This window comes from Saccoglossus kowalevskii, chromosome 22 (genome assembly GCF_978046115.1).
Source record: "Saccoglossus kowalevskii chromosome 22, keSacKowa6.1, whole genome shotgun sequence".
Lineage (NCBI taxonomy): Eukaryota > Metazoa > Hemichordata > Enteropneusta > Harrimaniidae > Saccoglossus > Saccoglossus kowalevskii.
This window is the reverse complement of record NC_140662.1, coordinates 16,393,130-16,405,279: the sequence shown is the minus strand read 5'-3', so window position 1 is coordinate 16,405,279 and position 12,150 is coordinate 16,393,130. Positions and strand designations below refer to the sequence as shown.

At 33.8% G+C, this 12,150-nt stretch overlaps 1 protein-coding gene across 1 annotated transcript; it reads left to right on the top strand.

Moving 5' to 3' along the window:
- The first annotated feature begins 10,360 nt into the window (after positions 1-10,360).
- On the top strand, positions 10,361-11,563 carry LOC144343220 (uncharacterized). The gene is made up of 2 exons (XM_078005925.1): positions 10,361-10,901; positions 11,409-11,563. Exons 1-2 carry the CDS (start codon positions 10,361-10,363, stop codon positions 11,561-11,563), a joined length of 696 nt encoding a protein of 231 aa, XP_077862051.1.
- The last annotated feature ends 587 nt before the right edge of the window (positions 11,564-12,150 follow it).

The window sequence follows — 12,150 nt, the reverse complement described above, 5'->3', positions numbered from 1 at the left end:
GTGAAATTTTATTTTAGCGAACCTGTGCAAAATTTTGTGTGAACGATCATGATCATTCACTCGCCTTAAAATAAAATGTCTACGTCTTATGTATTTATTTTAAATTGGGCTGAATGTTACCATTCATACCGGAAAGTAAGTCAGGTATTTTTGTGTCAATTATACAATGAAAAGCAGCTATATTCTGTAAATGATTTACGAGTAAAGTTTCCAGACTGAGATATAATAATTATATTAACTTATAATAAAAAAAACAGTATGCTTTTCATTGAAAGAGCATATTCATCAAGAATTCAAAATATGAATATTAATAAATGCAAGAATGTTTCAAGTCATAGTTCTGTGAATTAGCTGATCTGCAAAAAACATTGTCACAACATCAATGTAACTTTTCAAATTCAACATTCATAAAATAAAGCTGCATGTTTATTTAATTGGAAATTATTGTCCATTTGGTTTAAATATCAACGAAAAAGTATAGAAAAATACTTAAAAATGTGCAATATTTTTCAACAATGTCTTGGACAGAAAATATTAACACAATTTTTGGCTGGAAAGATCATGATATATTCAGAAGGATGAGTGGGTTTATTGTAAGTAAACAATTTACAATCATTTTATTTACACTTTGGATCAGGATCAGAACTCATTGAATGAAATTATGTTTTTGTTTTTTTTGTTTTTTTTATTTTGCTTACAATAAAGTTACAAAACAAGACAAAAATTGAGAGTTGAGAAAAGCATATTAAGTCACATCAACAATTAAACTTTCACTAACACCCTAACAAAACACTAAGTACAAGAATCTCAATATAGGAAATCATTCTGGACATTAGGCATCTAAATAGCTAGTCAGTGGCCCTCATTTCAAAATAAAATTCAACATTCATTTTCATCTTTACATTTTTGACACATCTATACTGTGTTAGGGAAGGAGTTAATTTTAAAGTTAAACTTTCAAAACTGTCTTTTTTCCAACTTCTTCCCTGCGCTATCAACTTTTTTTTTGGTTCGTTCACTAACGTATAACTCAGTGTCATTATCTTTGTCAAATGTTGCATGTTCACTCCCTGTGATTTTGCCGTTGACACAGCTAACGACCTCATTTTCTTTCAAATTTGATCTTATATTTGCTGCCATATCAAGTAAAGCTCTCTCCAGCTATAATTAAGGTTGGTCTATGACTATGACTGAAACAATTTACTCTTTAAATTGATCGTCAGTAAACTTTGTGCAGTAACAAAAGCATACTTGACAGATCGCTTATGTTAATTTGATCCAAACGAATTAACAATAAATTTTAAGAAAATGCTTAAAAAAGTGGTAGCAACATTTTGGTAGGGAAATGTTTGTTACCATGGTTACTAGTAATAATTATTACAACCTGTATATATTCTAAGTTTTTATCTAAGAAAGGCTTACATATTTAAAGTAACTTATGTGTCCTTACAGAGTTCAGAATTCTGTGTAAATTAATTTTAACGCTGCAAATTGTGAAAATCACAGGAAAAGGGTAAAATATAGATTCCAAATGATCATCTTTGATATTGCATATTGCAATTTTCTCCTTATTCCCTGAAATATAAATCAGCTTATATCTGTAGTGGTGAGGTGATTGCCGTGATTGTTAAATCAAATCATGACTTTCATGTTGTAATATTTGTCTGTTTGTTTTCATGTATAATTTATTAACTCAACTCAGTGGTACATGTCGTTTCTGCATGGTGGACAGATATACGTGACTTGAGATCAATCGTAAATAAGTAAAGTTCATTTGAACCGTGACGACATAACTACTGTATATATGTTGTTTGTGATGTTCAAGATACAACTTGTGCATTGCCATCTAGTCGCTGAGGGCGATGCTCACTATACGTCATTTCAAACTGCAGTGTTGTGGCATTTGTCGTGATCATGAGTTTGAATCCTCCATTTCATGATGTAAAATTTGTCTGTTTGTTTACAATTTATTAAGATGGTATAACTGAACATGTTTAGTTTGTTAGTTGTGTTGACGATAACACATTCTTGACTATTCTTTAGCAAGGTATATCGACTTTGCAATGAGAAGAACGGCATATACATATTGTTTGTGTTCTCAATGCTCTCAATTCTTTATGCATTCATACGCCAGCACACCATCTAGACACAGACCTTTTCACCACCATACATTGTCGTGACCTTCCACACAATATAGTTCAGTTTTCAATCACATTATTTTTATATTATAAGTTCATCACATTGTTTGTTATAAAAATCATATCATATTCTGTCTGTAAAATATTAATTTTAAAATAAATATGATCCATTTAATTATTGAGCATAAATTAATTAATGATATACTGTTGATTAATGTGTTCTAATAATGTATGACTTTAATTTCTTTTTCTGTATAAACATGGAAATATTGTATTTTATTATTATATTGATTTATGTTTCTTACGATTAGAATTTTACGTATTTTAGCGCATATTTCAGTGACAATATTTTAGTATTATTCAACAATTTGTGAATTTTCTTGTTTATTGTCAATCTATTTTTTGAGAAAAATCAATAATATGCACAGAGTGACATTTTTGTAACGGTTTCCATAGACTAATGAAAACTCACTGACAATAATGTCAATTTTCTAATACATTTTCACATCAACGAATTACTTTCAAGATACTGTCATGTTTATTTTTTTCAAACAAAATTTTAGATACATCATTGCCTTAGGAATTATGGTAAAATGTTCTAAAACAGATAAAACATGCTGTGTTGTAAGTAAATTTTCTTCGAACTGAGTACATATCTTATTTTATTGTCTACTTATTTGTGTCTTGAAATGTCATGTCTAATGTGTTTTTTTATGTTGGTTGGTCTGATATTGAAATTTTTAGAATATCTTCATATTCCTATATATCACTTTCAACAACTATTAAATGTGTTGGTTTTTTTTTTTATATTTCAACAACAAAATATGAGATGAAATTCAAGATTTTCATTCCATTGTATGTGTATTTGTATTATCCAGTTTTGATAGCAGGTGACCCACCAGAGCAATAAAAACTTTCTTTCTCCTACTGCCCGTCTTCTGGTCCAGACTGTTTAATATGGTTATTTATTCATTGTTTAAATTTTCAAGTAGGTTTGCAATTTGCAATTTCAGCCTTTTATATGGAACATAAGGTGCATTCTTTACAATTTAGTTCACACTTTCAGCATTTTTCAAGAAAAACAGGGTGGCTTCTTTTTAATTTGGTCAACAATTTCAGCATATTTTGAGGAAGATAGGGTGCCTCTTCAATTTGGTCGACAATTTTCCCATGAAGATAGGGTCTCCTTTCCCAATTGATTTATAATTTCAGCCTTTTACAGGGAATATAAGGTGCTTCCTTTCCAATTTGTTTCATAATTTCAGCATTTTCAAGATAGAGTACCTCTTCAATTTAGTTTTAAATTTTTAGCATTTCAATGAAGAAAGGGTGTCTCCTTTACAATTTGATTTACAATTTCATAATTTTTCTAGGAATATAGGGTGCCTCCATTGTAAACATAATGACAACAAACCTGGAAACCAATCTGATTATAATAAAATCGTAGTTTGGGCTTTTCTTTTTTAAAATTTGTGTTTAATAATTAATTTTTATTATACATTTGTTTTTACTTCATTTGATTTTAATTTATTATTTTTGGTAATCGCGAAAGCCCACAAGGTGATAGTTAAAAAAATACTGAATCACAAGTATGTAATAAAAAACATAAAAAACAAAATAATTAACAGAAAATATTGAAGTAAAATAAATATATAAAAAAATAAAATATAACCCGTACAGTACATTAAGTTTTAATCAGATTGATCCGGAAACTAGCCAATCTATTTGTCTCCAAAATGAGATGCACCATGGGAGACAATTTAACAAAGGTTTCGTTTAAAATAGTTCAAATTACTTTTGAAAGCGTAGGTTTAGAGTGACACCTGGAACCATAGCAACATAGACTTAATTTAAAAAATGAAGTGACAGTAATTTATGTTGGTACATTACGAAATAGAGTAGAAATGATATCAATTGGCAAGCAAAAATTTATAATTAAAATTCCAATTGCTATATTTAATTATAATTCGTCACTGATTGTTGCCGTAAACATTCCTACACGTCGGACTCACTCGCAGTTCAATTTAATATTCTATTGATAGAGGGCGCTGAAATAAGATTCTCCAATGTCTGCTGCCCTCTGGAGTATAAATTGCGTTTACCAAGAAGTGTAAATAACAGCCTATTTTTTTTTACATGCGTTGAAAACAACCAATATTATCGTATCTTTTCGTGATGTACTTTTCCGGTTCCGTACATATTTCTCTAATTGTTAAAATTGCGCCAATCTCTTTCAAATCACTCATACATATAACTACTTCAAGGAATAAACAATTTCAGAAAAGTGCAGTTTCGGACATTTACAAATTAAAAAGTTGATCGAAAAACAGAAATGGATAGCCCGGAAAATACGTATTTTTATATCACAGCTTGCAATACGATCCTGTACATAGAATATACAGAGACAATGTAGTATTTTTATATCGCAGCTTGAAGAACGATTCCATACATAGAATATACCGGGACAATGTCGTATTTTATATCGCAGCTTGAAGAACAATCTCATGCATAGAATATACCGGGATAATATCATATTTTATATCGCAGCTTGAAGAACGATTCCATACATAGAATATACAAGGACAATGTAGTATTTTTATATCACAGCTTGAAGAACAATCTCATGCATAGAATATACCGGGATAATGTCATATTATATATCGCAGCCTGAAGAACGATTCCATACATAGAATATACAAGGACAATGTAGTATTTTTATATCACAGCTTGAAGAACAATCTCATTCATAGAATATACCGGGATAATGTAGTATTTTTATATCACAGCTTGAAGAACGATCTCATGCATAGAATATACCGGGATAATGTCATATTTTATATCACAGCTTGAAGAACGATTCCATGCATAGAATATACCAGGACATGTAGTATTTTTATATCGCAGCTTGAAGAACGATTCCATACATAGAATATACAAGGACAATGTAGTATTTTTATATCACAGCTTGAAGAACGATTCCATGCATAGAATATACCAGGACATGTAGTATTTTTATATCGCAGCTTGAAGAACGATTCCATACATAGAATATACAAGGACAATGTAGTATTTTATATCACAGCTTGAAGAACGATTCCATACATAGAATATACAGGGACAATGTAGTATTTTTATATCGCAGCTTGAAGAACGATCTCATGCATAGAATATACCGGGACAATGTAGTATTTTTATATCGCAGCTTGAAGAACGATTCCATGCATAGAATATACAGGGACAATGTCGTATTTTATATCACAGCTTGAAGAACGATTCCATACATAGAATATACAGGGACAATGTCGTATTTTTATATCGCAGCTTGAAGAACGATTCCATGCATAGAATATACAGGGACAATGTAGTATTTTTATATCACAGCTTGAAGAACGATCTCATGCATAGAATATACCGGGATAATGTCGTATTTTATATTACAGCTTGAAGAACGATTCCATGCATAGAATATACCGGAATAATGTAGTATTTTTATATCACAGCTTGAAGAACGATTCCATACATAGAATACACAAGGACAATGTCGTATTTTTATATCGCAGCTTGAAGAACGATTCCATACATAGAATACACAAGGACAATGTAGTATTTTTATATTACAGCTTGAAGAACGATTCCATACATATAGTATACAAGGACAATGTAGTATTTTTATATCACAGCTTGAAGAACGATCTCATGCATAGAATATACCGGGATAATGTCATATTTTATATCGCAGCTTGAAGAACGATTCCATACGTAGAATATACCGGGACAATGTCGTATTTTTTACATCGCAGCTTGAAGAACGATCTCATGCATAGAATATACCGAGATAATGTCGTATTTTTACATCGCAGCTTGAAGAACAATCTCATGCATAGAATATACCGGGATAATGTCTTTTTTATATCGCAGCTTGAAGAACGATCTCATGCACAGAATATACAAGGACAATGTAGTATTTTTATATCACAGCTTGAAGAACGATCTCATGCATAGAATATACCGGGATAATGTCGTATTTTTACATCGCATCTTGAAGAACGATCTCACGCATAGAATATACCGGGATAATGTCGTATTTTTATATCGCAGCTTGAAGAACGATTCCATACATAGAATATATAAGGACAATGTAGTATTTTTATATCACAGCTTGAAGAACGATTCCATACATAGAATATACAGGGACAATGTAGTATTTTTATATCACAGCTTGAAGAACGATCTCATGCATAGAATATACCGGGACATATAGTATTTTTTATATCACAGCTTGAAGAACGATCTCATGCATAGAATATACCGGGATAATGTCATATTTTATATCGCAGCTTGAAGAACGATTCCATACGTAGAATATACCGGGACAATGTCGTATTTTTACATCGCAGCTTGAAGAACGATCTCATGCATAGAATATACCGGGATAATGTCATATTTTATATCGCAGCTTGAAGAACGATTCCATACGTAGAATATACCGGGACAATGTCGTATTTTTTTACATCGCAGCTTGAAGAACGATCTCATGCATAGAATATACCGAGATAATGTCGTATTTTTACATCGCAGCTTGAAGAACAATCTCATGCATAGAATATACCGGGATAATGTCTTTTTTATATCGCAGCTTGAAGAACGATCTCATGCACAGAATATACAAGGACAATGTAGTATTTTTATATCACAGCTTGAAGAACGATCTCATGCATAGGATATACCGGGATAATGTCGTATTTTTACATCGCATCTTGAAGAACGATCTCACGCGTAGAATATACCGGGATAATGTCGTATTTTTATATCACAGCTTGAAGAACGATTCAATACATAGAATATACCGGGATAATATAGTATTTTTATATCACAGCTGAAAGAACGATTCCATGCATAGAATATACCGGGACAATGTCGTATTTTTATATCACAACTTGAAGAACGATTCCATGCATAGAATATACCAGTACAATGTCAAGTTTTTATATCACAGCTTGAAGAACGATCTCATGCATAGAATATACCGGGATAATGTCGTTTTTTTATATCACAGCTTGAAGAACGATTCAATACATAGAATATACCGGGATAATGTAGTATTTTTATATCACAGCTTGAAGAACGATTCCATGCATAGCATATACCGGGGTAATGTCGTATTTTTATATCACAGCTTGAAGAACGATTCCATACAAAGAATATACCGGGGTAATGTCGTATTTTTACATCACAGCTTGAAGAACGATCTCATGCATAGAATATACCGGTACAATGTCAAGTTTTTATATCACAGCTTGAAGAACGATCTCATACATAGAATATACCGAGATGATGTCGTATTTTTATATCACAGCTTGAAGAAAAATCCCATGCATAGAATATACCGGGATAATGTAGTAAGTTCATATCGCAGCTTGAAGAACAATCTCATGCATAGAATATACCGGGATAACGTAGTAAGTTCATATCACAGCTTGAAGAACAATCTCATGCATATAATATACCGGGATAATGTAGTAAGTTAATATCGCAGCTTGAAGAACAATCTCATTCATAGAATATTCCGGGAGAATGTCGTATTTTTATATCGCAGCTTGAAGAACAATCTCATGCATAGCATATACCGGGATAATGTAGTATGTTTATATCGCAGCTTGAAGAACGAGCCCATACATAGAATATTCCGGGATAATGTCGTATTTTTATATCACAGCTTGAAGAACAATCTCATGCATAGAATATACCGGGATAATGTAGTAAGTTCATATCGCAGCTTGAAGAACAATCTCATTCATAGAATATTCCTGGAGAATGTCGTATTTTTACATCGCAGCTTGAAGAACAATCTCATGCATAGAATATACCGGGATAATGTAGTAAGTTCATATCGCAGCTTTAAGAACAATCTCATGCATAGAATATACCGGGATAATGTCATATTTTATATCGCAGCTTGAAGAACGATTCCATACATAGAATATACCGGGATAATGTCATATTTTATATAGCAGCTTGAAGCACGATCTCACGCATAGAATATACCGGGATAATGTAGTATGTTTATATCGCAGCTTGAAGAACGATCTCAGGCATAGAATATACCGGGATAATGTAGTATGTTTATATCACAGCTTGAAGAACGATTCCATGCATAGAATATACCGGGACAATGTCATATTTTATATCGCAGCTTGAAGAACGATTCCATGAATAGAATATACCGGGATAATGTAGTATGTTTATATCACAGCTTGAAGAACAATCTCATACATAGAATATACCGGGATAATGTAGTATGTTTATATCGCAGCTTGAAGCACGATCTCACGCATAGAATATACCGGGATAATGTAGTATGTTTATATCGTAGCTTGAAGCACGATCTCACGCATAGAATATACCGGGATAATGTAGTATGTTTATATCGCAGCTTGAAGAACGATCCCATACATAGAATATACCAGGATAATGTAGTGTTTTTATATCACAGCTTGAAGAACGATCTCATTCATAGAATATACCGGGATAATGTAGTCTTTTTATATCGCAGCTTAAATGATCTCTGACTGCAAAAACGTGTTGTAATGTATGACCCAAAGGACAGCAACAGACGCCCCTCGGGTAGATAATAATCGGGTAGGGATAATCTGTTGGAAAACCATAGTCAGTTGCGCCCTCTCAGGCAAGTTAAAAATATGGATATCAAATAACACATTAAGGTAGCAATAGGGGTAAATCAAGTTAAAAATTATCTGTGATGCATTCTCTAAAAGTTACTAAGCGTGTTACTATAACAACATATACATCATCTGAGATGATTAGGTATCCAATTTGGCAAATATATGCCGTACTGTGCCCTTTTACTATTCCGATCATTGAACATTCTGTTTTTAACCATTTTCAAGTACCCGTACTTTGTTGTTGTCTTTACGTGTGTCTGTTTTCTAACAATCTATCAGTAACTGGTGTAAAAAAAACCGGTGTTTTCAATCGTCGAAGTATCACAATAGCAAGATTCATCGCCAGGTAAACGGTCTATGCACTACCGTATTCTTCTAAATAGAAGTTTTCAGGTGGGGTATGGGTTGTTATAGTAGCATGCCGTGTAACGTTGAATTACAGATCAGTTATTAGCTCATTTTTCTCTATTACTAAAGCCAGACTCTTGGCCAAATTGGCACAATCTTGAATGTGCCAATTTTCTTTTATAAATCAGGATAATTTAAAGCGGGGGTCGTCACCTGCGCACGCGCAAGCGACGATAACAACGTACGCTTAAAACGCTTGTTTGTAAACAATGACACGCTATGGCCATCTGTCGCATGCGCAGGTGACGACTCCCCTGCTTTAATTAAAGCCGGGTTGTTGAATGTCGTTCACATTCTTAACTAATGTTTCATCCATGCGAATGTATTCGAACACCGGTGTTGAGGGACGGTGATTCGAACTGTACTGTTTATGATAATAACAGACTATTGCCAATATTGAGTTATGTACAAACATTATCATTCATTGGATTAATTAATTTAAAAAAAATAATAATGTGTACGTAGTAGTATTTACATTCATTAACATGTAAACAGAGTCAAGTCATAAAATCAGCGAACGTATTTGGCTACAAATTTTACAGGTTCTGATACGAACGTATCCTTTATGCACTTATTAAACATTAGCATTAATATGATAATTAGTGGAGTGTCTCATTTGATGTGCAATCATTATTGTATGTTGAAACAGTCCGGATAATAAACCATGAACTGTATATGTTTACGTGTATAAATTTTCGACACAAAACGTTTTTACTTTTTGACAATCTACTAGTAAGTAATAAATATGGTAAAGAAGAATAGTAAAAAATATGATTTTTTTTCAAAATTAAAATAAAATATATATTAAATGGCAAAACCCATCTGTGAGATAACTGATTTTAGTATTAAGTTATACATTATTGTCATGTTGGGGTTGTTAAAACTTATTTAATTTTCATTATCACTGCATTTTTATATTCATATTCACATTATTAATTGGCATTTACTTGTCACCACGGTTACTAACACGTGGTGGGTATGTTTGATGACGAATATATCTACACTCAAAGGTCGTTCAGTTCCTTCTCGCATACCAATATGACGGATCCTTGTAATGTTTCCGTCGCCACCGAGGGTTAACTCTAGAGTGAAGTAGATACTCAGGCAAGTCCAGTATCTATCGGCTCCATAATGGGTTGTTGCTTTGACAGAGAAGGCGGTGCTTCATACCACAGCGATGTTGGGCACGACGATTCGGAAGAGGCCACGGTCAAACAACCTGCAAGAGGCGTTACTCATCGCAAAGTCAGCGGACATCGTGGACCATCGGTGTCAAGTTCAAGCGGTTCAGAAGATAGAGCTCTAAATTCTGACAGACAGAACCGTGAAGACTATAACAGTTTTCAAATCCGTAATAACGACACGGAGACAACAAGCGGTCAAGTTGATAAAGATGATAACGTACAAGGAACAATAAACACACGTATAGACGATAAAAACAGAAAACGCCGTCTTCGGGTTGGTTTAGATAATGGCCAAAGGGAACGTCTTTATCGGGATAAAGAAAGAGCTAAATCGGATGGGGTGATCTTGACTAATAAGATGGGAGGAACCGAGAACAGTGCGATGTGGTTTGCGAATCAGAATAACGAAGATACGAACGATGAAACGAACGATGACGTCGACACTGATATTGACGCCATTGTACATGTAACGAAAAGGCCTGACACTGGTGAGTTGTGTACACACTCGACACAAACAGATGAAACATACCCCGGGAAACAGATGTTTTATTCATTGGGTTTGCTTGGCGTATGTCGTTAATAATGTTATATAAATGTTAGGATAGACAACTGTGTCTGGAGATAAATAGGAGGGATATTGTTGCAAAAGGTTTATGGCATCACCAATTCAACAGTGTCTTTGGAAACGGCTGGAGAAAAAAAATTCCACAATTTTTGTTTTTGATTTTGAAAATAGTTTACAGATTGGCAACACCTTCCCGAGAAGTGAGAACGCACTTCAAGTTCTGTGACGTCGCCATTGTCAATAATCTGTGGTCCTGGTCTCTTGCGATTTCGATGAAAAATTCTTGAAAAAAAAAATTAATATCAATTGCGTAAACGAGGGGTGAATGCTAAAGTTCTGTAACTGCCAAATCCCAACCGTGACGACACGGCACGACGACTGCAAGCATTCAGTTGTGACAATACACAGTATTTTGTTGCATTATTCGCAGGTTCTATTGCATCTTCTAATGTCAGTTTCACAGACGGACGGTATGGGAGTGTGTCAAGTGTTAGCACTATGGACGGCGACAAAGCCAAGCCCAAAAAGAAGAAGAAAATGTGGAATAAAATTAAGAAGAAAATTAGGAAAAACAAAAAGAAGTAGAGGCTGAGAATAGCCTGACAAGTTTGCGTAGGTGGCGCCCTGGACTGCTGCGTTCCCCACCCACGCCTGACAGAATACTAGTATGTAGTTTTCTCTTATCTCCGACAACTTTTTGTCGGCACCAATCAGATTTCAGAAACTGTTGATTTTGACGTCCGTCATAATTTAACCATTCACGAAGCGTTGCGATTGTTGAGACAACAACTTATCACTTAATTCTGATCGTCTTCCTGCCCATTGTTTACCAACTCGTCGTAAAGTATCTGTAATGTTGCCGACAGCACGCGTCAAATTGCGTCAAAGTGAGGATCGCAGCAGTACAGGGCGTCACCTACGCCAACTTGTCAGGCTAAGGCTGAGAATGAGGGCGCTTACTCTCTAACGTGGCGTAGTATATACTGGTAATACTATTTTATTGACACGAATCTGACACAGAAATTGATATGCAGTGTGTTAACACTAAAACTCAGACATGCAAAAAACAAGACAACTAGGAATGAGATCACTTCAAAAGTAAGAAATAAAATAAAGTATTTCAGGAGAAAATGGTATAATGGACAGAACAAAGAAGATTATTTAAAATAATT

Bases quoted from the DNA above. Each gene is read 5' to 3' on its own strand.
- LOC144343220 (XM_078005925.1), top strand. From the start codon at position 10,361: ATGGGTTGTTGCTTTGACAGAGAAGGCGGTGCTTCATACCACAGCGAT. The intron at 10,902-11,408 runs GTGAGTTGTGTA...CATTATTCGCAG, and splicing joins AACGAAAAGGCCTGACACTG to GTTCTATTGCATCTTCTAAT.